Here is a 27,420-nt window from a genome sequence, read left to right as displayed (position 1 = left end):
TAATATGTAAAAGCAGTACTAAAATTTGCACCATTTTCAAATAAATTTAGCATCTAAAACATGTATTTTATGTTAAAAACGAAGCACTAAAAATATAAAATAACTGCTATTACCAAAAAATAGACATGGTATTTTTAATCTCACTGTTCATACAGAAAAGGCGTCTTCAGTTACTTTCTCATACTTTGTAAGTTATAGTGAAAGTCTACTGCAGAGGCGCCCAAACTTTTTTGCTTTGGAGGGCCAGTAATTCAACTTTAAAGGTGCACAATGTAGTTTTGGGGAAGACATTTTTATGAGAAGAGAAAATCTTTATTGAACTTAATATACAAACTCTTTGTTTTCATGATTGAATAAACAAAAGGCGGACCCTGCCAGGGGACCTTATTTTCCTCTGAGAGCAGCTTATGTAAATTCAGTTACGGAAAAAAAAAAAAATTCTGAGTTTGCATTATTACCTCATTGATATTGTAAATATTAAAATTCTGAGTTTGAATGTATCTTCCAAAACTGCACCGTGCCCCTTTAATTGTGGGCAACACTGCAAAAACAAACACCTATTGTTATTTTATTGTAATGTATTGTTAAGATGCAAAATGACACCTGGATCCCACGTTCCTTTAGTTCCATAAGTGTCACTTTACCTCACAAAAACAAAAAAATAAAACAGCAAAAACATTATTTTAATATTTTTTAATTATGACTTATAAATATATATCTGCTGAGCCAAACTGAACCCACTTTGGCCAGCCCTGGTCTGATGACATGTTAATTTTAAACAGCTATAAGTCATAAAGGAATTTTCAGTAAAGCGTGTGTAAGGCACACTAAATTAAAACATTGCTGTTGCATAAAAATTTGAAAATCTGTGTGCGGGGGGGACTCCCCAGCCTCCGGGGGTTGAGGTGGAGTCCACGTGCATTCAAAGAGCCACAAATAGGCTCATTGGCCTGCGGTCTCCAAGGTCATCAGACATGTGACCCAAACGCGAACCTTCAGCAGCCACAAAACAGCCAAATAGGGCTTGTCAGGGCCAACTCAACATGTTCATTACAAAAGAAAAAGCACACGGCCCGGTTGACAAATGACATGTTTGCAAAATGATGCAAAAATACTTTCTGAAAGTTTTGAGGGGGGAAAGTGTAGTGTAATAAATTATGAGTGCGTCTGGCAAGCCCTGTCTAGCCCTGCAGCGGAAACCAGAGATTTAAACTAGCCGGGCTCTAGCGTGGACATGAAGTTTTTAAGATTAATAACTTGATAAAATTGCTCACCTGCTCTTTTACATAGCATTACCTGCTGCTGAGGGTTCAGAAGGTGCTTGAGTTTAGTTTCCATTCCTCCTGTGTTACAGCATAAACAGTCCCTCCGTGTGACAGTGTCAACAGTCCTCCCCACGCAGGAGCTGATTTGACTTGGAAAGCACTCTTCCCCGCATCCAGTGGTCACGGACCGTTGCTCAGGGATCGTAGTGTTTCTTTGACCGTACGTGAACCACATCACAGGGACGTGATGATACACTCTCTGTACCAGCCAGCCCTCACGGCCACCCCATTACCCTGCACCATCCATCACGTAGGACTGCAGTAAATGATGGTGAACTCTCTGAGTGGCATGAAAAAGTCGTTACATGCTCTGTGTTTTTACCTCAGCCTACAAACAACAAGGCCAAACAACTTTTCCTTTCAACTAAGCTACATGAACTGAGCACAGTCTTGTTAGTCTCCTCTGACTCATGCAACAAAATTAAAATGCGGTCGTCTTAATTGACACCAGTTTTTATGTATAAAAAAGAAAAAATAGGAACAGTGTGTTTTCTAGACAGGACGAATAGCTTCTCGAAAGTCTAATGATCCCTGCTCTTGTAGTCTAATGTTGGTCAGCTTTATGGAGGCGAAGGTCTAAAAGGCGTAGTCTTAAAAATAGGAGCAGACACGTGTTTATAATTAATGATGTCGAGTCTGACTTCAATGTCATATGGTTATCTTTACTTCTCCACATGCAATCAGAAACAAGACAGCCATTTGCAGAGTAACACAGAGCAGAGTACGCAACACCGGGTGAACACAGCACTTCATGCGTGTTACTGCTCAATGAACAGTTCTTAAAAGAAGCTGACAACAGCCAGAGTGTTTTCTTAATGCCTTAAAACAGCAATTTAGAGCAGACAGGTGAGTGAAACCTCTTAAAAAACTGGGCTCGGAAAAATCACAACACGTCTGGTTCAGCGTCTTTGGTATGTAAGTGTAAGCATGTGGTTCTCGTGCTCGATCACACCGAACGTGTCTCCGTCTATTCGTCAAACAAACCGATGGAAACTTTTGAAATGTCGCACAATGTTCAATTTGGCAAGTTGTTATTATTCTCTCATGGCATTTAGTAGCTTTTCTTCGTCGATGATCAGTCATGCGAGTTAAATGTTGGCTATGTCATCTCTTTTTTTAAAAAAAGGTGAAAACCATACCAGGGCAAAAGCTTTTTTCTTTGCAAATTAAGTTAACGTTTATTTGTCAAGCTACTTTTAAAAAGTCGCAAAAAAGGAAGTAAAAAAAAATGCAAATTGCGCGCATTTCGAGGTTGCAAAACCAGAAACACAACCAGTTGTTTGCCAATCGCCAAAAAACCTCAAAGAAGAAGGATTTTTTTGTTCATTTGAGTTAGTTGTAATTATTCTTTCATGCTAGCTAGTATTTTTTCTTCTCCCTCTCACCTAGCAGAAACAGGTAGTCCGTCACGTACGTTACATGTTTCGCCCACAGAACCGTCTCCAATTAACTCTTTCGAAAAGGCAAAACATTTTCGCAAGACTCAAGATGTCGTTCCCGTCAGCGTTTTTGAGTGCAATACTTCAAAACGCTGATGGAAACATGACTACTGGCATGAATTACTTGCTTTTCTTTCCACATGTAGTGTAAATCTTGGACATTTTAATCTATTTTAATCATTAACTGCATCTGCGTTGAGAGAGACAGGTACAGCCATGCCCAAATTGCAGGCTTGTCAAAGTGGAGCCACTGGAATTGAAATGTTACAGGTGAGGATGAGGAACATACATGGACGGGGTTGCGAAGAAAAAACGAGGAGAAGGGGACTTTGCTGCTGAAGATTTATGATCAGTGCGGGGAATCCAGGTGAAGGGTGGCTGTGTTGCCTGGCTACCAGCAATACACGTCGCACATGTTACAAACTGTCACGTCTGAAACAAACATTCAGCACTCCATTACAGAAAAGGACAGGTTAAGCGCTTACAATTCCATCAGTCTGCAAGCCGCAGTTGTTAGTCTATCACCACAGGCCCCCCGGCAAAAAACCAGGAGCCGTTTCATTTTGGCAGAGAGAGACTCCCACATTAATGATGACTGTCAAATGCCAACGTGGCTCAGTTTTACCTACTACCAGATGAGGTTATGATGAGTATCTTACAGAACAGCCATGATCCCTAAGGCTGTGCAACAGGTGTGTGTGAGAGTGTGCATATTTGTGTAAGAGATAGACTGGCAAAGAGAGAAAATGTGTGCGGTCACCCCCCCATTCCTGCAGCCACATTTGCATTTCTTGAGCTTGTTGTTTTAGCTTGCACTGAAGCTACGATAGAGAAAGCACTGACGCTCGGTTGGCTAATACAACTTCTCTTGACAGGTTCTCAAACAACACAGTGCTCTGATGGGGGAGAGAGGGGGAGGAGGGTGAAGAAGGGGTAAACTGAGGGAAGGTGATACACTTATGTCAATGCCAAAACTCTCCCGGAGAACACGCAACAACACAAACTCACAGTTACAGGACACACAAGTGCTTTACCCTTAACCCAACACACACACACACGCACTGAGACACCAAGTGAGGAGTTTTATTCCTTTTTATTTGTTATGAATACATGATAGTAACTTTCCACAAATGCTAATATTTAAGATCGAGATTAAAAAAAAGTCAAATTATCACAATTTCTTACAAGTAAATGCTTGAAAAATAATGATTTCAATCTAGTCTAATTTAAAGGAGGTACGTAAAAATGTCAGTCATGCAAAAAAGATTTAAAAGGCCTTAAACATATCAGTGTGTAAGAAATTCTTATACACAATAATTCTTATTAAGAATTATAGGCACTATTGCAGCTGAGATACGCAGTACGGCTCAGTACTATGGTTGAGATCACAGTTAGTATTTGTGATCACGTACACATTATTGTTCAGAAAGTACATACAAACGGTATGTATGTGTGCGCATAGACACGTGTGGGTCACTCCTCGGTTGTAGTTGGTGTGTGTAGCTGACATCACAGGCTTTTCCTTAAAGGGGCAGTGCACCCCAAAATCAAAAATACGTATTTTTTCTCTTACCTGTAGTGCTATACGTGCATCTAGTCATTTTGGTCAGAGTTGTCGTTGAAAGTTTTAGAGGTATCGGCTGCAGAGATGTCTGACTTGCCTTGAATATCATGAACCTAGATGGAACTCTGTTCAAAAGCAATGTTTTTTTCCCCCAGAAATCAAGACCAGGTTACTCATGATAATCCACAGTCCTTGTTGTGTGCAGTTTCACACAGGAACGATTTTCTTTTATGGACGAGAGGCTGGTTAACTAAGCTAGCTTACATTACAGCTCAGTCTCTCATCTGTGGCTAGATGCACGCTTCCTTCTGTGTAGTGACATGACAAGAAAATAGTTCCTACATAAAACTGATCACAAAAAGGTCTGTGAATCATCTCGAGTAACGGGGTCATGATTTCTAGGAAGAGACATTGTTGTTGAGTTCTTCAAATTAATTTTTTTGGCGCTCTGAGTAACTCAGCCGAGTGCCAGCTACTCACGCCAAAACAGTCTAGATAGATAAATAGCACAGCGGGTAGGAAGAAAAATAAATATGTTTGATTTGGGGTGAACTGTCTCTTTTATAAGTAGTTTATATTAAGACACAAGAGGTGGATGATCTACTGAGCGTAAGGAAGTGAATCTCACCTGAGCTCAGCACGTGTTCCTTGCTTCATGTTACATGTACTGTGCAGCGATATAATGATGAGATCACTTCAGTGCTCTGTAGTTGGTTTAGAGCTGAGTTTTTTGGTGGTTGTCCTGGAAACATTCCTTCACTCACACTGATTATTGAAGTCCATGAAAACTTGGCTTCAAACACCAAGAATTTATTTTGAACATTAAGTAATATTGACTAAATAAGCTAACATTCTTACTTCTTTTTATTCTTCAAGAGTTTAACTCTCAAAAACTCTTAATTTGCTTCATTAGGACTGTGCGGGTGTGGTAAACAAACAACCCGACAATTATCTTTTGTAATAATCTCTCACGTCAAATAATCAGAATGGTTATAAATTTGGTAGAAAATATTGTGTTCATGTAGGGCCATGATGCTCATAGTAAGAAGCTGATTTAAATAAAAAAAAAATAAAACAGGTTTGTACTTTCGTACTGATCCACTGGTAAAAACCTGTTTAGTATTAGAAATGTATTTTTCAGTTTTCAAACGTTGCAGCTATTTTTAATTCCTGAGAAACTCACTTTGATGACAATGTAGTCTTTCCTGCAGAAAGCTGCATACAAACATATATTGTAATGCTGGTTTGGTATTTTGCAGGGCAGTATTTTGTATTCACGGTAAAAACAAACAAACAAAAAAAATCATTTGGTCTGACGTTACTGGAGGCAGTCAACGATATTGCAACCAGGCACAATCCGGAAGGCACGCTTGGAGTTTCCTTTTTTCCTTTCCGTCTTTTTTACCAGTTCTTCTGCAGCCACCCAGACACATATTCATAGACCAGCAGCATCACCGCTCCACCTGTCAGTGAACAGAAGAGAGAGCCACAGTCAATCAATCCGTAGTTTCCTGCTTGTGACGAAGCAGCGTAAGCTACACAACCAATAGAAACTGATGTTTAAGAGTCATGTGATCTACAGTGCGGATTCAGAGGCTTTCTGGGAAACACACAGGAATATATTATGTATTCCAGATAGATATTACATGTTTGGACAAATTAGGAAAAACTACTGTGGTGGAAAGAGGCTCGAGCTCACAAGATTTCCATTCAAACATTACATAGATGTTAGAAAACACAATGTAAACATAGATTTGACATTTTTGTTATTGAGCACACAGTACAGAACAGCATGAATTAATCAGCCCAGTTGCCAGGATAAAATGTTGGCAGTTAATGTTTCTGCAAACCACTAATGCATTCACATTTGTACGTGTCATACATAGATTATTGACATGTTCATGAGCTGTCTTTTATATGGAGAGGTGGAGGGGATTGGTGGAGTTACAGGCGAGAAGGCTGCCAAGCCAGTGACCACAGTTTGAGACTGTGTTTCAACGTTTGTAAGCGTGACACCACTGGATATTTTTAAGTAGACCTCGGGACGATCTCCAGCAGTGTTTGTGGCGACAAAAACAGGTATTTTAAGCCAAAACATGATCCCTTCTAACCCTAACCAAGCGGGTGTTGTGCCTTAACTAAGCCAGACCATAAACAGTGTTGTAACAAAATAAAGTAGAAAATATATCCTAAAGAAACGTAACGAATCGTTTTCATCTGTTGTAACTGACAATTTGCGATTATAAGGACTATTTTAATATCAGTATAAAGAACTGTTTATTGTTACCTGGTCCAAGCCTCATTATCTTGGGCACCAACCCCTTGTATAGTGCCAAGTACCTGTAGAAAAAAAGAGGATGTTAATAATGTGCAAACACTCAAAAATACATAGTTTAAATTTGAAGTGTGTAAATCAAGTCAAGATTTCAGCTCAAGAGCAGACTCATTCAGTATGTGTGTGTACTTAAGTGTGTGTATATGCGGCGAGTTCTTGCCTGGCTGTCTGTCGGCTGCCCTGCCTGCCTGCCTGTCTGTCTCTCACCCCGTCAGGTACATAGTTGGGGTCTAACGGCCGGTGGAGGCGAGGACCTGCCCCTTAATGCATTCAAGGTGATCAGTGGCTGCCTGCCTCCGCCTCGTGCTCCCTGTCCCGCTCCCTGCCCCCGCCACTGATGGCGTTAATAAGGCTCGACCCACTTCCTCCCTGGCCCTCTGTCTGATTAGATTGACCCGTGGAGCGCCGCGCGGCTCGTTAGGGTCTGCTTAACGACGTCTCCCATAGGGACCACTAATTAGCTGGGACTGTGTTGTGTTAGAGCAGAGGACTGGATGTGGCGGAGGGGGCACCCTCCACGCACCCCTGCGACGATTCAGTGCCGTTCCTGCAGCAGCCCCCAAGGCTCCTGTGTCCACTAACTACAAACGTCTCGCTGGCCCTTGTCTAGTGGAGCTGCATGGGGGGAAAGTGGAAAGCCCAGGGCAATTGCTAACATAACATACATCTTTCCTTGAAGCTTCTATTTAGAGCTGTCATCCTCTGAGGCTTGAAAATATGTTAACATTTACTGTACGACTGACAGACTGCAGAAATGTATGATCACACACACGAGGGGAACACAGCCCAGAATGTAACGTCACTATTTGGTTTCTATTCTTCAGATCGCAGCTTTGCATCAAGCTTTTCATGCACTCCCCTTGTAGTTAGAGCAGGAAACTCACACTGCACAATCAAACCCTGCTAACTTGTAGCTACAGCTGGTATAATTTTTCTTCTCTGACAGCCAGTTTGGCAGCTAACCAACTATCATCTGCTAAGAAAGCAGACAAAGTGCCTCATTAATTCTTGGATGCACCATTGACAGTTTTTCAAGTTGCGTTTCCCGACTTATCCCTTACCCTTCCTCCCGGTACACCAGTGCCATGGTCTGGAAGCAGGTGCGGTACTTGATCTCTCCGGGCACGGGCTGGGGGCCTTGGATGCGGCTCTTGGCTACGTCGAAGGGAATGTTCACGCAGGACGAGATGGTCCCAGACACCAGGCCGATAGCGAACTTCCTCAGGAACTCCAGGGTAGGGTCCTGGCAGAGACGAAGACGAATAACAATAATAACAGTTTGGACATTATGACCACTATGTATTGTTCTGCAGGCATATCTACTGAAGTTAGCATGCTAACCAGCTAACCTTGGCCTGTCCTGGGCCAAAACTACTGTGCTAGCAGTATAAACAAACCCTAACTAACCGAACCACTAGCTGCACGGCTAACTGAGCTATCTAGCTAACAGGAGCTACAGTGAGCAGCCGTTAGCAGTTACCCTAGTGACATGTTGGAACGAAAATGTTGGAAAAACGCCCCAGAAAGTAAGAAAAATTGGATCTGTCACTTTATCTGGATCCGCACCAAAATTTAACGGATTCTGTTCTGAACTGAGACCCATCCTCCATCCAAGTATTGTGGAAATACATTCAGTAATTTCTGTGTAATCCTGCTGACAAACCAACAAACCAAGCGACAAATGGACACTGGTGAAAACACAACCTCCTTGGCGGAGGTCATACACAAGCACCGGGAAACATTTCTAGAGTGGGCACCAGGTGTTAAATATAATAACACAAAGGACAAGTAGTAAATAAAACTTACTGCAACAGAGAGAAAGTTAACAAAATAAATGCTGAGCCATTGTGTGTATATATACATGTGAAGGAGAGCATGAGGGGGCTTGTGCATATGATTGTAAAGCTGGCATGAAAGCCCTGATCATTTTAAGGTAGCGGGGGGCAGATTAGTGCTTCCTGACTGCGGTGCAGCATTCTGATTGGCTGAACAGAAGCACATGTTCTTCGGGGAGCCAAGACGGAGGATTTATAAACAGGGTGCATGCAGGCAGACTGGGGAGGCATATGGGGACAATTTGGGTAATTGGGCTGTGACTCGGCACAGGGGTATTACTGTACCAAAGAAGCCCAGACTCAGAGAGCTCTGACAGCTAATTGGCCGGGATATTTTTACAAATGACAGCGGCCTCACTGGTCCAGGCCTTTCTCAAGCGGCTGGACACCCTGAGAGCCGAGGTAAATCAACAGCTAATCCCACTTCTTCTTCTGTTTTTTTTCCAAGTGGGATGTGAGGAAGGAGGTAACATACCCGCGTCCTAAGTACACCCATCAACCCACTTCCTAACAGCCTTAAGCAAACATGTCCTCACACATTCACTTGCGAATGATGGCAGTGTGCTATCTGACTCCTCTGCCCTATTAAAACAGCGTTATGAGAGAAGCCCCAAGCTCGGCCGGCTCAATTTGACTACGGACATGTTTGAGCTGCAAGCTCATCGCTCATGTTTCTGACAACAGGGCTTTGGAGAAGCGCCACTCTCCGCTCCGCCTGTAAGCTGTTGGAGGCCACAATATTTATCCTTTTCTGCCTCAACAATAGCCATCGTTAGCCTCTCACAAACAAGATCATTCCATCATACCGAAGGATCGTTCCCAAAAGCGACGGCCGCAATCTAAGAGAGCTATTTGGGTCGTCCAGCCACATAATTATCATTCAGAGGATGACCACTTGGTTCTCTGTATACCATGCGTCACTGGAAAAATGTAGAAAATATAGCAGAGGCTGGGCTCCCACTGTAACCTCCTCTTGAAAATAGTATCGTTGTCTGCTTCCAATTAGTTCATTGGAGTTAATCTAATGCTCCCAGTTTGTACATGTGGAACCGGCGTATGGTAACGTTTCCATTAAACAAAATTAACTTTTGTTTGGGCCATCAGGCCCTGCCGGATGTGTAATCTGAGACTTTGAGGATGTTATGAGGAGCAAACAGACGAGGTATTAGCAGGGCTGATCTTACAAGCTCCTCTCTGATTTTTGCTTCCTCCTTGCCATGGCAGGCAGGCTAACTAATCATACTGTCAAACACTTGCAATTCTCCACTGGTGAGGTGGCTGGGACACGTGCGTATCAGATACCCTGAAGGCAGCAAAAATTAGTTGTAGTCAAGCATGGGTCACTTGGTTTGCATTTTCAGCAAGGAGGTTGGAGTATGATCACAGATTTTGATTGGCATATTACCGGGCTGGTAGGAATGGCATCCTTGACATTGAAGTAGAAGCCAAAGTAGATCATGTTGAAAACTCCATGGCGTCCCAGTGTTGATGTTAATCCTTTATTTAGACCATGACGTCCGAATCCGTCTGTCTTAATTATGCGTCTTGCTTGAGCGAATGAGGAGGGTTGCTGTGTAGGAGAGAGTGAATTTCAAATGCTGACAAAGAGAAAAGTGCACATTACCAACACGTTATGAGTCACGGTATTTTATTTCTATTGACCTCTTTGAAGGAATCTCTGTTGGCCTGGAGACTGACTTTCACCACCTCGAATGGATTGACAACAACAGCCTCAGTCAAGCCCGCGCCAAGCCCAGCTACAGACAGCGCCTGGAGGGGAGATGGACATGATTTAGGAGTGTTAGGAGAATGTGAAGATAGTATTTGGGTAGAGACAGAGCAAACTGACGCAGACAATGAGGACGGATGTCAACGTGTCCGAGCTGCGAGAGGTTATTAATGCTGAATCATAGTTTCGTTTTCAGGAAACTCGTTCACCGAGTCTTTTTGTCTTCTCGTGTTTCTGTCACGTCCGTCATTGTTGTCGTTTGACAAATGTCTGAAGGCACACAAGACACCTGCGCTTGTTATCGTTTGAGAAATTGTTAGATGACAGACGGGAGGGAGAGGAAGGTGAGCGAAAGGAGGAAATAGGAATGCGAGTGAGAGGTTAAAGGTTGTTTAAAAAAAGGCAGAGTATGATTCAAGGACGACAAAAAACTTCATGATCAGTCATTTTCTTCTATTAAAAAATATCTAATATAAATGTATATCTCTGACATGTTTATGGGGCTGTAAATGTCTGCATGTAAGTGTGTGCGTGTTTGTGGGCGTGCATGCGTGCTCACAGAGAAGCGTAATGGGAACATGTCAGGATCGTGTCTTTAGCTCATTACTCTTTCTACCTCTTTATCCTGCTGTCAGAGCCCCGGGACCCATCCTCTCAGACATGCCTCGCGATGTTTACACAGCTAGCCAGCTACGCTTTAATTCCTTATTTGTATTATTACTGTGCGTGTCCTCATTAATCAGAGTGAAGGCATTCAGCTGTGCCACACTGAGTAGGAGAGAGAGAGCGATCCTTTCAGGACTAATCTGTAATTCACTCGCGCTAATGACCTGATGTGATTACAGTACTTGATACGAGGGGGCCTCTGGGGGAAATGGGGCTGGAGGCACTCGAGGAAGAGGAAGATGAAGAGATAGAGAAGGAGAAAGGGGGGGGGGGGGGGGGGAGCATGATGGATGGGACAGGTAAACATTTTTTCCACTAGTGTGCTGTGAAAACAAGACGAGGATATGCGCCGTGCCGGGGCGGCCTCCACGCTGCGTTACAGGTGAGCCATCCATCATGCCTGACACTTGGCTGCCACCTGAATAGGTGGTGTGTGGTGACCACACCCCGGCAACGCAAATCTGTCTTACTTAAAACTCTGACTCAATATAACAGAAACCAGATTAGTCAAGAAGGACGAGACTACTTTATTTGAGGTTTAAGCAGGCACTCAAGTCTTTTGGTCCAAGTTTCAAGCGAGTCCCAAGTCATTTTTTCTTGGACAAGTCACGTCAAGTCCTTAGTTCTGACAAGTCAAATCACTTTCTACTACAGTCTCACCAGTCTTTATAATTAGAGAAGGCAAGGTATCAGTGCCTGTCTGATAATAGTATTATTGGCCAGTTTTGATGTTCAAAAGGTATGACAGTGATTTGAATTTGTATTATAATTATTGATATTTTTATATATATTATAGAAGCATTTTTTTTTACCAACCTGAGCTCCCTGACTTCCAACTACACACTAATTCACACAACAGCGCTGTCTTTTAAACGACATGCTTCATATACCTCATTCCTAAATCTGAGTGAAACGTTCAGGTTCTGATTTAGAAGTAAAAAAAAAACTACTAAACCTGGGTCCCATTCTTTTTTTCAATAAAACTATGTAATGCCGACTAAATTGGCCCCAATTGTCATTAATTAAAGTTGGTTCACAAACCGGTGACCGTCTATGACACACCCAACATTTAAATGTTTAAGCTAGTCATCAGGGAAGCATTCACATGTGCTTAACACCTAACAAAAGTGTTATTCCAGGCTGTCTTCACTTAATCCGCGCCCGCGAAGTGTACTTTTTGTCCCGTCTAATGCGAGAAGACCAATTTTGTGTTGCCACAATGGTGAACTAACAAAACAAAACCGAGCAGATGTTTTGTTAGGCTAGCGATAGTAGAAACACTACGCTGTGGTCAGGGTGAACAGGTGAGTCGCCACATAGAGAAAAAAACAGACAAAAATGTAAATGTGTGATAAATTCTCTAAGTGTATTCATGCACAACCTGTATTTGTACATGAACCAGCAATGAAAACTATACGTTGACAACATTGACAAATTTGCATAAATGTCTTTAGCAGCTAAAATTATTCTTGGCATCGCTCTTTGTTTTACCAGCGTTTGGCAGGTGAGCTGAAACGTTGATTTTTGACACTGGGTGTAAAGCTCTTCCTGGTCCTGTGTGTGTGTGTTTGTTTATTTTTCAGGTGAGAGTGTATTCAGGTGTTCCTCTGTGTGTGTGTGTGTGTGTGTGTGTGTGTGTGTGTGTGTGTGTGTGTGTGTGTGTGTGTGTGTGTGTGTGAGAGAGAGAGAGAGACTCACCACACCAGGAGACAAAGGGGTCAGATTCAACAACTTCTTGTATTGCTCAAAGGTGAAAAACTGCAGAGGAAAGATCGGGACAAATGAGCTGTCAGAGAGTTGCATTCATACGCTGCACACACACACAACACACTCCCACATGTACACACGCTTTAAAAACAGCTACCTGTCGGTTGACTCCTTCTAAACTAGCGATAGCTCTTGTTGCACTCTGTTAGCAGAGTGGAAAGAGGCACTGAGACGTGCATAAAGTCACATCTTTTGGACAGTCGCAGGAAATCCAACTCGAGTCCTTCCAGAAGAAATTCAGCTGCATTAAACGACTTCAACAAAATCGTCAGAGACGGGGAAGGTCTCATTTATCATGTCACAATACAATCCGCTCAAATATGGCTAATAAAAAAGCGATAAATACGTCATTTGCTAAGCATTTTTACATAGAGCCCCTTTAAAACTCAACAAGCAAATGACGACGAACTCTGTGGAAGGAGAAAAGTCTAAATATAAAAACGAGACACATCCATCTGATTTGTTTATTTGAGCGGAGGGCAAAATGCCAGCAGAGGCGTTTTAATCGGAGCTTTAATTCGCTTTAATTCTTCGCTCCAGACATTTCTCACCATCAGCCAGCTTTGTTCGCTGTGTGAGCGATTACCCCATCTTCTCAGTGTGAGTGCTTAATTTTAAAGTTCACACATCCCCGTCTCCAGCATCTCATTATGGAGCAGCTCCATGCCAGGCATCAATGACCCCCCTCCCACTAACCCTCGCCTCCTCGTCACCCCATTAGTGCGAGGCGAGAGATGCTAAGCCCTCCTACAAACAAATATCAAAAGATGGGGCTCAGGGGAAGGCTTGCTGTAAATGCTTGTAAGTCAATATTTGGTAGGCGAACAGAACAAACAGGAGTGGCTGAGGAGGCAGACATGGCGGAGGGCGTCATGTGTTTAATCAACATGTGTGTACCACGTTACAGAGAAGCTGCGGTCAGAGTGTTTTCATATGGCAGCGGAGCAGTTCAGGGTGAAACCAGAGGCTGAGCGTTGCATCATGGAGCGAGAAGGTTTGCTGTTTTCTATTAAAAACTAACATGCACATCCTAAATCTCACCTTCACCGCTCTCTTTGGCGTCTCTGCCACAATCGGAGGCAGGATTCCCTTGTAGAAGCCGAAGATTCTGCGGAGAAAGAAAATAAAATGTTACACAAGCTACGCTCACTGTTACGATAGACGATTGATCATTAAGTCCTCTTTGGAGCAAAAATACAAAACATTACCTATTTTTAACTTAAGATTCGCTGCTTTTCTTCATCATACGTGATAGTACACTAAATACCTTTTGGGTTTTGGTCTGTTGATCGGACACGACAAGTTCTGTCATATCATTATTTTGTAACACTTTGCATATCGTACAATTAATCATTTAATTCAAGAGATTGAACAGCATATTCCTTGATAATTAAAATGATCTTTAGTTGCAACTTTTTTTTATTGCAAATCATTTCGCGAACCATGCTATTGTTTGTTGTTATGTTTTAGAAATCTGACTCCATTTATTTTGTCATTCAAGGCAGCCATTAGTTTCCATTCATCTCTGTAAAATGTAGAAATCAACAAGCAGACTACTGAGACTGTCAAATGCGAGACATTCAGTTGCCTGTTTATTTGCTATACTGTATCCATAATCCAACAGCCCTGTGATAAATCCTACCTGTTTTATGTTCAGTTTCTGTGTTTCTAATATTTTGTAAATTCCATTTTTATCAATGAGGGTACGCTAAGTAACAGTAACATCTCTCTGTATAATGCAATATGATTCAACAGCCTCAAAAATGAGCAACTTTCTAAAACAGTTTCAATAAAAACGAAAACAAAACTTTAATACAAAACTTAACAAACTCATTGATTTCCAAACTGTACGGAAATGAATGGAAGTCAGTGGCTGCCTGGTTACAGTACTCAGACAATACAACTAACAATCTGTTGTATAGCACTTCAATCATGTGTCTGGAAAAGCTGTATCCTACATCTCCCATCATGGAACCAATAGAATATTTTTAGGCCCTCCCTGCCTGGTAAACGACCACATCTTTCAAACACCACACCTTCAGTCTGTGATGCCAGGTTTCTGTTTTGATAAGGGTTATTTTGTCAGACTTGGCAAAGCTCCTTTAAAAGACACGAAATACGTGGAATTACCCTTAAGGACTTTAAATTTTGCCAACATCCTGGTACGTTCTTTTTTTTACGTCCACTTTTTCAAATATGTACAGTTACTAGAGGGATCAAATGTCTGACAGTATAGAGTTCCTGGTGAATACCAAGCTCACAAAATGGGAAACAGAAAGTGTGTTGCTGCTGTTTGGCACCATAACAACCAAGATATATTCTGAAACCACAAACCCTGGCAGACAAGTTCTCAAGGAATCTGTGAAGGAAATGATTTAAGAGTTTATTCCAGCGTTTGATATACTGGATGTTTCAAAAGACTCTAGCTGTATAATTTTAGTCAATTTGGTAGTTTGCCTTTGCTCAATCATACGTCCAGCCGTGATTTAAAGCGTACTCAAAGACAGGAAAAATAATAAAATGTTACAGTGAGTTATGTATATAAAGATGTATGCCTACATTTAACACACACTGTATTTTGTAAGCAATCCATTTTATGGAGTATATTTACAGAGTAAATGGACAGTCTGGTTAGATTGTTAGTTTTATGCAAATTCTCTTAAAATAGACTTGGTTTAATGAAGTTTCTCTTGAAATTTTCAGAATTTTCAGGAATTATCGTACAAAATAATATATCCAAAAATTCATGTTTAACTCAATTAAAACATTTGCTGAATTTATTTAATAAACGAAAAACAAATCTAAAAATAAAATATTGAAAATATTTTGCATTAAGTATTTTTACTTTGTTGGAAAACCCAGGAGAAATTATCAAGAGAGGTAGTTATTATTTCCCTTTACAAGCAGCTGTTTGTGAACATGATAGTAGAGGTTTGTGCCTGACCAGTCCATGCAGACATGGAAGAAGATAGTAGTACCCTTTCTGTTTTGCTAAGAGGGCACAAAGCATGTTTCGTATACATTCAGAAGTGCACACATGTGCATTTCCCCCACTCTTGAATTTAGTGAAAACATGGGTTGAATAGTTAATTTGTTTGAACCTGGCAGATGATGTCGGACAAGTTGTCAAACAAATACAAATATACAGGTATCGATTGATTTTCAAGTACCTTCTTTACAATCCTTTTGGTCACAACCTTATTTCTCAAACCTCGTTTATACATGACAATAGTGAGCTTCCATAAAAAAAAAAAAAAAAAGTATTGTGCTACTGTAGGTGTGAAACCTGGCATACACGAGGCATGTGCCACTACTTAAAAACTTGCTGTTGTGGAGATAACCCTTTCATCAACAGCGAGCTTCTTTTACTTCTGCTATTGTTTTTAAATGTTGTTTTAAGGGGACTGCCTCAAAGTGAAACAGGTACAACAGGTCTAAATCTAAAAAAACAAAACAGGCAGTAACCATAACATCAAGTTGTCACATTTTATATCTGATAAAAGATATAACGATAGAACAAACTGAAGGGGTCAATTAAATAATTATCTCCGCCCTCGTACATTCTTTATACATGATTACCCAACGGACAAGTGGGGTTGTGTCAGGTCTGTATAATGCAGCAGCTAAATGTGGAGCTTACACCATGCCTCCACACTATACGGAGTATTTCTGACAGATTTAGCCATAAATTATATAATGTCAAACCACACCAAACAAAGTAGACAAGGGTAAGTACCATTTTGAGCCTGTCGTAGTGAGTTGAGAGTGTAAAAAACATCTGAGAGGGAGCCACTGAGCTGAGGGACCAGCAGTACACAAACCTGTTGCCATGGCAGAATTAAAAATGTCCTGCATTCACCAGCTGTCAAATGTTTTAAGACTGCCACACTTCCTTGTTTCTTTACGAATGGGACATTCTTGAGTAATTGTGCAGCTCGTGTAAAAACACTAGGGATGCACGATATATATATCGAACCAATTAATTGTCTGCCTGATAATGGGAAATTTATATTATCAGCTATTCAAAACTATTCGTGAAACTCTAGCCAATAAATAGAGCTGATAACATGAGGCCTAACGGCTTTCGTTGACTTAACAAGCGCAGCATTTACAAACTCAAATACAGAAGGTGGCTGTTTGCACCTTCAAAGGGTTTTTGTGATCGACTAATAAACACTGAGAAGGAGAAGAAGAAGAAGAAGAAGATGCAAAATGAAGAATGTAAAATGTGAAATTATCGGTTATTGGCATTAGCTGAAAGAAATTCATATCATGCATCTTTAAAAATGCTGTTGATGGTTAGATTAATGAAAAGATTTCAAGTCACTTGATTTGTCTTCCTAATTGTAAGGATACAAATAACACCAGCCTCTCTTCTTCTTATTGACAACACATGCCATAAAAAACAAAACAAAAACATCAATGAACTGAAGCACTATCATGAATTGTCGGTGCAGTTAAAGCCTGATATATGTCATTCCTCTGTGCCACAGAGCTCCTGTTGTCTGCAAATATTCACACATCACTGAGCCATGTTGTTGCACCGTGTCGTGTGTTCCTACATCAGGATCAACACGGGCGCTGTAGTTTATCAGGAGTCGATTCAAAACACACAAACCATCCTGTTGCGGTAAGTACACAGTGTTTAACTGTATTAATCCGAAAGCTAAAAATAGTCCCTGACAAACAATATTTACTCCTCCCCCTATATTCCTTCCAAAGCTGTTAAAATGGCTAATGAGAATAAATAGTTGTAATAGGACGTTATGATTTATGAATACTTATCTAAGATTTTTTTTTTTCACTAAAAATGATGCCTCCTATCTGTGATGCAATAAAAATATCTGTTTCCTGACAAAATGCAAGGTTTAAGTGATTCCTGTACGTTTTAGTGTAATTTTAGTCTTTATTTTTGAAGTTTTAAGAATATTAATGATTATCGGAATAATATCGTGAATAGCAATTATGCTTGACAGGATATTCGTGACATGAAACTTTCATATCATCACATGCCTCACTGAGACGAACATTCTGAACGCGTTATTTACATTTCCAAAGGATGCTTTTAAAACCCAAAAAATATCGACATATCCTACGTGTCTTAACTGGAAAACTCACATTCAGAGTATTAGTGTGCATGTAAATGTAGACATTGCTGGTTTGGGTCTTTTGTGAGATGTGTTGAAAATAACAAATACATAGAATATCACCAGCCTTCGTTTCAGTCATCAAACCAATTTAAAACGATGAAAGTCAACAGCAGAAATACATAATATATCTGTAAACGTGCACAGGACCGTGATCCTCTTCCACTTAACTGCTTGCAGGATACAAAGAGAGAGAGAGAGAAAGTATAAGGGAGTGCGTATTGATACTGAACACAGGTCTGTGGACAAAAAGGACAACGTGGCGTGACCGGCTGTATCCTGTGAACTGTGGCACCAGCTCTGTTGTGGCAACATTCTTTACAAGTCAACAGAGATGATCTTGGTTGATTGGGTCCAAGTGTAAATATTTTTGCTCCTGGCACACATTTCCACTGAACATAACCTGAGAAGGGCAGGACATGACACTTACAAGGAATCCAATGCAGCGAGGCCACCTTCAATAAACAGCAGTGACCCACAAGTAATTATGAAAACACTTGCCATCAGGTGACAAAGCCAACCTATTTCACCTGAAGATACATGCTTGGTACAGCCTCTGGGTAGTCGAGCGATCATAATAATGCTGGTGTGGGGCGATTATGGCTGAGGAAGCCAGGAATTAATCCCTCGTATTGTTTGTGTAAACAAGTTATTTCAGTCAGACGGAAGACCCTTCCCTCTGCTCTCTTTGTCCATGCAAATGGTGGCCACAGATTTCCCGGGTGTGGTCAGGCTGGCGAGCCACCAGGTGATGAAGAAGGGGTGAAATTTGTTACAGAACAAATATGGCCTCCAGTGAGTGGCCATCATTTGAATCCTAATTTGATTTCCAATGTAAAGTGCACACTAAGTCCCTTTTTGACTTTCCTAAGCAAATGGCCTCCTGACACTGAGCGAGGGAAGAGGGGGGGCATGTGTGGGTATGTAGGTGTGTGTTTGTGTTTTATTTGTCTTTCATTTTCATAAACCTTTCCTTTTTTAACAGCCTCCCTCCATCTGGAGAGGAGCGTAGCACCGACAGAACTGCAGACACGACGGGTTAAATAAACCGACCAATAATATCCAATCAGAAAATCCATCAAGAAAAAATTTTGACCACCTAGCAGTAGAAATGTACATGAAGTAAAAAGATAATTTGCATTAAAAAAAAACAAAAAAACAATTGAGGACAATCATTGTCTGCAGCAGACTTGTTAATTTCCATACATGAGGAAAACCATGGGAAATATGAGGTGCCCCAGGGAACATTGTAACATGTAAACAACCGGCATGCTTCATCTGCAAATATTTTCACTTTCCCAGTGTCTACTGTAACCTTGACATTGTCACTAGCCAGGGATAGACAACAGAATTACCAGTGGCCAGGATTCACATGGTGAAAGCACAAATAACACGTATCTCCACCTAGTGTGTCATGCACATTATAAGGTGGAAATAATTATTAATTCCCATCTGAAGTAAGCACAAAAAATATATATAATCAAATGTGATACTTATAGACTTGGATGCAGATAATTGATTACTGGAGGATTTCTTTTTTCGCTATGTAATGATGAACCTACAGTTCTTGTTTTTGGTGATCAAATGTTGAGACATGTGAATTTGGGGCAATCAATGAGATAATAGCACTATAAACTATAGAAATGTATAATTAATATAAGTATGATATTTTAAAATAATCCCTTTTACCTAAATGTTGGTTTGTTACACAGATTATCTGTAAAGGTGCCACTGGAAACTGTTTGGAAATTGGCAGGCACTCAAAAAATACTTGAGGGATGAGCCATCTATGATGACACATCACATGATGATGTGTTCTTGGGAATTCGGATTCCCAACAAGGAAATAACTCAGTTCTGAAGTAAATCAATGGCTTACACCTTCGAACCGTATTTTATAAAGAATTTTAGACAACTTACTCACCAACAGCCAGTAAGCCTATTTTACACAAAGGCTGGAAACAAAGGGACTCTGACTAACTCAACTGAATCCACAGACTAGCACCTCTGAAGCCCACAAATCAACATGTTGTTTCTTGTCCAATTCATTCAATAACTGATGTGAAAAAAACACATATAACTTGGCTAAGAAGAATTTCCCAAAATGTCAAACTCTTCATTAAAATTGATTGTTGCTTCATACAATCCTTGCCTGTGTCACCGTAGTAAAACATATGTAATCTGTTGGACACGCTTATCTGCACTTCTTCACAATTCCATGAACGTAGATATTACTTGCATGGGTGGTCCCAGCTGGACTCAACCCCCCCACCTCCCTCAATCATGCACTACTTCCAGGAATTAGTCATTGATCTACTGTACACAGGCCAACGCGCTCGGCTGCAATGCATTGGACCCTTTTAATATTCCTGTGGCCGTGCTTTGGGTCCCGACCCAGTCTCTGGATACCACACTGGTAAAGAATGCTCGAGAATAGAGACTTTTTGTTTCCCTCCAGACGGAAACACTTAACACATGCTCACGCTGCTACACCCACATGCAACAGAAAAAGGAGCGTGGCCTGTAAGGCAATACACAAACCGAGTGTTGCTGAGCGTGGTTCACACTGTCACACACTTATGAGCACAGCTACAGGATTTCATGCTGCATTTTCCAGATTTAACAACAACATGATGTAAAATGTTGACTTTTTAACAGAAATAATCCACGCTATAACAGTCTTCAAAATTTATCCTGCGGCCACATCAAAAGTCTACATTATGTCTAGGCTTCAGATTGTCTTAAAGATGATGTCACACGTGTACATTTCCATGTCTTTCCTCACTTTAATCACTGAGCTCGAGCCGGGAGCTCAGGTTTCCTCCCTCATCACCTCAGAGAGAGAGTGAGGCCTGGTGTTAGCTCGGCCCTGCCATGAGCCGACGGGAGATGTTTATTTTTAATAATAATTCTACAACAGTGGGGCCTAACACTATTTGTATAAGTTATAACTAAGTGGTTTGGCCTGGAGGAAATCCGCGATGTGCTACTGTGAAGTGATTACAGCCTCAGCAAAAATATACTGTAGTGATAATTGGTTGACAGCAAGGTGGATCTTCCGTCTTTGGGGAAACACCGGCGCTTTGTTATAAGAGCCGTCATTTCATAGGTGTCAAATGTGGTGGTGATAATGACGCTGTTTAATTTGGCAAACATCTTATTGTGTTAAAGTCTTCTCTGGAAATTCATGTTTGCCTAGTCCCACAGGACACACCCAGAAAGCATGCAGGCACAAAGGCATTAAATTTCACACTGTGAGCGTGTGTGTGGGTGTGTGTGGGGTGAAGAGGGCACAGCTACCGTACTAGGATAGCCGTGTCTGTTGAGCTGCAGCCAGCGTAGGATTTCCAACTGTCACTGACCGGCCTCCTTCACCGTGCACTCGCTCGCTCACACCTCGCAGCAGATCAACTTTATATCCGCTGTAAAGCTGTCGACTCGCCGTAAACAGAGCCAGTGGCAACCACTTTCTCCTGCACCTGCACTGTCTCACAGTCCTGTCACTGGGCAGGCAGTAGAGGAGGGAGAACGGCCTGAGGACTGTCTTTGGTTAGTTGTGAAAGTTTTACATTTAGGTCTGAAGCCAATAACAGCTGCACTCTCATCCCATGTGAGGTACAATGAATGATAAGACACGTTTGGTGGCTTACTGCAGGATATATCTGTCAGACACAACGGCAGTTTTTCAGGATCTGAACATCTAACTGTTTCCAGCCATAGACCACCAACCAGGGCTGAACAGTTAATCGAAATATTATTGAAATTGCAATATGGCTAAGCACAATATCCAAATCGCTGGTGCAACATACCAATATAAACTAGAATGGCACTCAGTAGAGCTCATAGATACAAACTACCTAAATAAACCTAATTTTGTTGATCAAGGTTTTGATCAAATTTAAAATGCCGGAAAAACACCCTATCTCACAATTTTAAAGAAAGTAAAGTTTCTGGATCCGTCCCTTTATCCGGATCAACACCATCCATTCGGTAATCGTGCTGACAAACCAACCAACCAACCACCAGACAGACAGACAGGTCAGGAAGCATTGTGGTGCTACAGAGATTCTCCAGCCTACAAATCATATTCTCCAGATGTTTGTTTGGTACAGACCCCACCAAAAATCAATAGCAATATGACGTTTTCTTGCATATCGTTCAGGCCTACCACCCACTGTGAATGGCATTTGACTCATAATATTTCTGATACACATATGTACTGCACACTTGCATCTGTTCCCCAGCAGATAATAGGATCATTTTCGATGACAAGGAGGCCATACATACTTTATTATGGAGGTGACACCATCATTAAATTAAATTATAGTGTGTGGCGTATTAGTCCATTTCAAACATTCTTTTGAACTTTTTCCAATGAGGTGCCTTTGTGGTGTTGGGTAATGTTGGCCTGCTATGGACCGGGAAGAGTTGGCCCTTGCGTATTTAAGGTTTTTCTTAACATGATCTTTATAAAATGTTTTTATATTTAGAAAGGGTTAGGGTTAGATTTAATATTAAAAACAAACAGAGAAGATATCCTATCTGAAAGGCTAAAATAGCTGCTTGGGGAGGGTCAAGGGGGTGGGGTGTGGGTAATGTTGTTCCTGTTCTGTTGGCCATTTTGTACAGTGATGTGAAGACAATTTTTCTGATTGATAAGCAAAAAGTTGTCCACTTCACGAATATCATACACTGTGATGTTTTTTTCTTTTTTTTTCAAAAAGAAAAAAAAGGACGCATGTTTATTTGGATGCTATAAATGATGAGAACCCCCACAACAAAAAACTTTGTGAAACAAAATGTTTTTATATTTTTGTGTGTGCAAATACACTTGCTGCATCTTGCTCCATGAAAGTAAAATAAGGTATTCCTTTTATGAAATAATTCTCTTCAAAATACTCTAAGTCTGAGCCATCTGCCATTAAAATAAAGGAGGGGAAATTACTCCTTCTCTGCCCATGGGAAACAGGAAGGCTGACATCATTGGTGCTCTGCAGAAACTGTAATTTGTGAACTTTTTTTTAAACGTCCTGTAGTCCAGTAGTTGGCAACAACTGTTCTGGATAACCTACCCTTCATTGCGGAAGATGGTCCGGAAGCAATCACCCAGGCTCTTGTAGCTGTTGGGGTCACTGGATCCCCTTTGGATCTGGAACCTGCAATGACAAAGTTCTCATTAAAGTTTCTAAAGTATCAGCCGCTCCACATTTAACTAGTTTCTGTGTTATTGATATACATTGTGACACTTGTGTTAATAACAGACTTATCCTAAATGAGCTCATTTCCCTCCTTTTTTTCCTCCCTCTCCCTTTCATCCGCGTTTTTTTCCTCCTCCGCTATAAGACGAGAGGCTCCTGCCACCAGGTCCCCCCAGCGCAGGGGAGAACTCAAACATTTATTTAACCCAACCGATCCAATTAGCCACCCAACTCCCCAGGACCAGGCCTTTTGCAGCAAGCTTTTCGGCCACTAACATGCTAGTAAGCCAATTGTAACAGCTCTTCAGTTACGTGTAAATTTTTAATATGATGGAGCCAGTCGAGGGACTTTTTGTTGTATAGCAAACACGCTGGTACCTCCCTAATAAAGGCTGGTGAGCTGCGTGTAAATCTTTTACATGAGAGACCAGTTGGGGGTGAAAGAATGAACATAAATGGTGCCTGTTGGAGATAAAGAGTTTCAAGTATTAGGATGATGAGATGACATTCTCATTATATGCTGCCACATGGCTGACTCCAACAGAAGAAAACATGTTAAACTAAATGGTCTGATGAGATTACGCAATGATTTTAACCCAATTAACAATACACAATAAATAAAAGCATGGTTCAAAATGTGGTTCAACTCGAGTGATTTAAATAAGTTATAGTGAAGAACATCAGGGACTGTGAGGGCAGAAACAGAGGCAGAAGTAAAGAAAGTAGGAGGGAACAGGACAAGAGAAAGATTCCCTCCTCATATGGCTTCAACTGCCAGGTCACAAGGTCAGCAGTAAGTCGTCCATGCGGGTGCCTGATGGGGCCATAAAGGGCCCCCGGGTTCCAGTGGAGGGGGAGTTTAGTGGGGTGAGCGGCCTTTCATATCGCTAACAGATTAACATCTTAGAGGGGTGTCCCTCAAATCCTATTTGGTGGATTCCCAAATAGCTTGTAACCCGTTCCTGAAAACCAGTTAAACCAGCATAATAAATAGATGTCTGACACCATATTAAAGAGAAGAAGAAAAAGAAGGACTGGAGGTATGAGGGGATGGTGGGATAAGGGGTGCGGAGAGGGGGGCAAAGACCCGGAAGATTTAAGACTACTGGGGCTTGTAAACATATTCAAATCTGACTTAATTAAAGGCATATGATGCTGGGGTCAAGGATGGAAGAGACCCTGTCCCCCGTCTCCCCCTCGACACGAGCCGGCCCTGAGAGAGTGGGGTTGGCAGGGCCGTGGTCCGGTTCCAGCCCCCTGACTCCACTCATGACCCTGGGGTCACCTCATTTCCTCATGGCCCTCTCCTACCCCGCCATAAAAGCCAGGGACCAAACAGCAAGGCCCAGGGAGTGGGAGATAATAGGGAGGACCAGAAGAAGTTGAGGCAGCAGGGGAACCGTCAAGCCCCTGGCTAGGAAGCTGCTAATGTTGCTTTTCAGAGTGGAAAATAAGTCTCAAAGCTTCAGTCAGTCCTGGTTGAATTTGCTGTTTTAGAGGATTTGTGCAGACAAAAAGCTCTAGTTTCTGTTAATAAGGCCTCAGTGACGATATACTGCCTGAAGAAGAGCATAAGAGCCTCCATTGCTCTGGCAGATTCACTTGGCCTTGGAGTCAGCCATGCAGATCGTAAACTCTGCAGACAGAAGACTCAAGGAAAACCCTGGGGCTTCCTTAAAACAAACCGCTTGGAGCATCTCCTTCAATCATCAGCGAAAGCTAGTGGAGATACTACATACTCAGAGGTGATGAGATCTGCGAGTTCATCAAAAGTCCCCCTCCTTTCATTTCCTTCCCATATCCAACTCAGCCTGTGTTTGTGTTTTACAGGCCCAGAGCTGCCCAGGTGAGGGTGAAGGCGAGGGCAGGTTGGTGCTTCTGCGAGCGAGACAACGGGGTAAATGATCCCGAAGACCTCGTCCACCTGACCTCCACCGCCTATAAAAGTACAAACTCTAGGCGTCCACAAAGAAGTCAAAAAGGTAAATGAGGGCGGAGTGGCTGACGAGAGCCCCGTTCTTTGTATTTTTATGGACAGGAGCGCGGTGTTTGAGGGCCTTACAAGGCCGTGTCCGCTCCCAGACCCCAGTGGTAATAGGCTCGAACCGGGGACCAACAAGACGGGCTGTCACCTCGGAGAAGACGAGATGTAGAGGTGAGGCTCATTAATGATGGTGTTAAAAAAATGCCTATGGGAAGGGGGTAGGGGGGTTATTGGGTTGATCAAAAGGGAGAGGCTTGATGGGCCTTCTTTTAAAAAGGGGCAGGCCATGCTTTTTAGGAGTTCTCTTAAAAAAATATGCCCTATTAAATGAGGGGTATTCCCTCAGTGGCACTCAGACCAATTTTGATGACTTGCTCACTTTAAAATTTAGTGTCTAATAAGGCTGATATGAAATCATATTTACAGCTATTCAGACAGATTGACATCCAAATTAACACCCTATATAGAGACGTAATGACCTAATCTACAACAGGTAGTTATCTAATGCCATCTATTATACTGCAATAATTCAAACTGTGCAATTTTCTCCAAGTTTGAACATTATGATTTATGTGCGTTGCTGTGTTTTTGGACTGGTTACTACAGCTTGAGTCTTGATCTGCTCATGCCTTCCCTGCAGGAATGCCAAGTTCTTTGACAAGAAAAAAAAAAAAAACGAGAGAAAGAGACAAAATATATGATTGAAGGAAAAAGAAAAAGTGAATCACCAGGGGGAAGGGATGGAAGCCATTTCTCATGATGCATCTGAAGTGCATAAGACAATCCAGAAGGCAACATAAAGGGGAAATCTAGTTTTTACAGCCAGACAATTAATTTTAATGAGCGGATCATAAAGATCGTAGAAGTCCATCGCATTGGTACATGAGGTTAAGAGCACTTTTCAGACCTAAATAGTCCAACATGGCAAATGCGGCCGATTGTGACTTTAGCCAATCGTGCTTCAGGGTAAGAGAGTGTAACCAAAAAAGGGTCCCATTTGGATCCAATAGTTGCTTGTTGTGACAACCCATTGTTGTTGGCAACAGTGCTTACTGACTGAAAGTATGTTTGAAGAATAAAAAGTAGGGATACTTTCCCAATTTTTGATGAGATTTAGCTCTTTTGTTCCTACAAAGTTTGACTTGATGTAAAATGCGTCGGGCAAAAGAACATGCCCAAAAAATGTAATGTAATAATGCTGATTTTAGCTGCATAATTACATGTTAAAAAATGAGCAAAGAAAACAAATACTGATGGATTGAATCTATGGCAAAACTGTCAAAGGAAAAAGTGTTTGAGCGAGGCAGGAGGAGGCCAATAAAGACAGTCCTTTGGAGAGAGGAATAGGAAAATAAAGTCAAGGGGAAGAAGATGCAAGATGGGAGCAGAGGGGAAGTGATAAACCTTTGGCGCTTGTGACACGGCAGGCTGCCAGAGCTTGATCTGGACCAGGCCAGGTTGGGTTACAACAGCACCGCAAACCTACTAGACCTGGGAAAGCCCAGGTTACGGAGCGGGCTGTGGTGTAGACAAGGGAGAAAAAGTGGCTGTTAAAGGCAGTTCGACATCCCCCTGTCACTCTGGATCCTTCCTCACTCCGATAAAACTGACTCCTCTGATTCCCTATGGTGATGTTGGGACCACTTTGCCGGTCCAGATGTCTGCTCATATATTGTGACCTCTGTGACCCGAGATCAGGCTGTGTTACCATGGAAGAGCAGGAAAAGAGCTGCATAAAACAGCACGAGGACAGGCTAGGCCAGGACTGTGACTCAGATGTTTTGAGCATTACAAACTCCACGTTGACTGACGGATCTTTCTATATGATTAACTCGACTGAAGCAAATTTAGAAAGCCACTAACACTGAAGCGGAGCAGATAGGTGGAAAAAATGAGCAGTCTTCCTGACATTTCCAGTAAGTGGTTGCATAACACATAAGATTTCTTGGGTGTTTAAACTGGGGTCTCCTAACCCCTGCCAAAAGCTGTTAACTGAAATTATGCTGCAAGAGCTTCAGCAATAATTTTAATTACACAATATATAAAGCAGTATAACAGTGAAAATAGCTTTGCAAGAAAGTCAAGACCCTTTCTTTAAAGGAACCGATCTACACTGATGCACAATTTCAAGGTCTGGCTGCAGAGAAAAACAGAAGCCCTGATAAATGATGGAAAACCAGACACGCCAAGTCAGGACTACCCAGTGACAGACAATAACAGCCACTTTGATGTGAGGAGATGCTGCAGGATTGTGGAGACTCCCCCCTGACAGCAGGTAACCACTGGCTATAACATAGTGAGCTCCAGACAGAAGACAACTGCCCTGCATGCTTCTAGGGGGAAATCTCAGAGTAGACGTTACTACGCTATCTTGTCTATGCTGTCGCTGTGGGCGCCACTCAGCTCCCCACAGATGCTAAAAACTAATGAGA

The 27,420-nt window shown here is 41.8% G+C and overlaps 1 protein-coding gene across 1 annotated transcript in view; it reads right to left on the bottom strand.

Moving 5' to 3' along the window:
- Positions 1-3,838: 3,838 nt before the first annotated feature.
- The window catches only part of slc25a21 (solute carrier family 25 member 21), a 95,553-nt gene continuing 71,971 nt past the window's right edge, over positions 3,839-27,420 (bottom strand). The window contains exons 4-11 of the mRNA XM_073483002.1: positions 22,879-22,962; positions 13,702-13,768; positions 12,592-12,651; positions 10,161-10,268; positions 9,904-10,068; positions 7,725-7,906; positions 6,616-6,668; positions 3,839-5,791 (exon numbers count right to left, since the gene is read on the bottom strand). Coding sequence (XP_073339103.1) covers positions 5,730-5,791; positions 6,616-6,668; positions 7,725-7,906; positions 9,904-10,068; positions 10,161-10,268; positions 12,592-12,651; positions 13,702-13,768; positions 22,879-22,962 — 781 coding nt within the window. The 3' untranslated portion in view covers positions 3,839-5,729. The remainder of the gene's footprint in view (positions 5,792-6,615; positions 6,669-7,724; positions 7,907-9,903; positions 10,069-10,160; positions 10,269-12,591; positions 12,652-13,701; positions 13,769-22,878; positions 22,963-27,420) is intronic.

The sequence above is a fragment of the Pagrus major genome, chromosome 16 (assembly GCF_040436345.1).
Source record: "Pagrus major chromosome 16, Pma_NU_1.0".
Lineage (NCBI taxonomy): Eukaryota > Metazoa > Chordata > Actinopteri > Spariformes > Sparidae > Pagrus > Pagrus major.
Note: the sequence above shows the minus strand (reverse complement) of the source record. Positions and strands in the feature narration are given on the sequence as shown.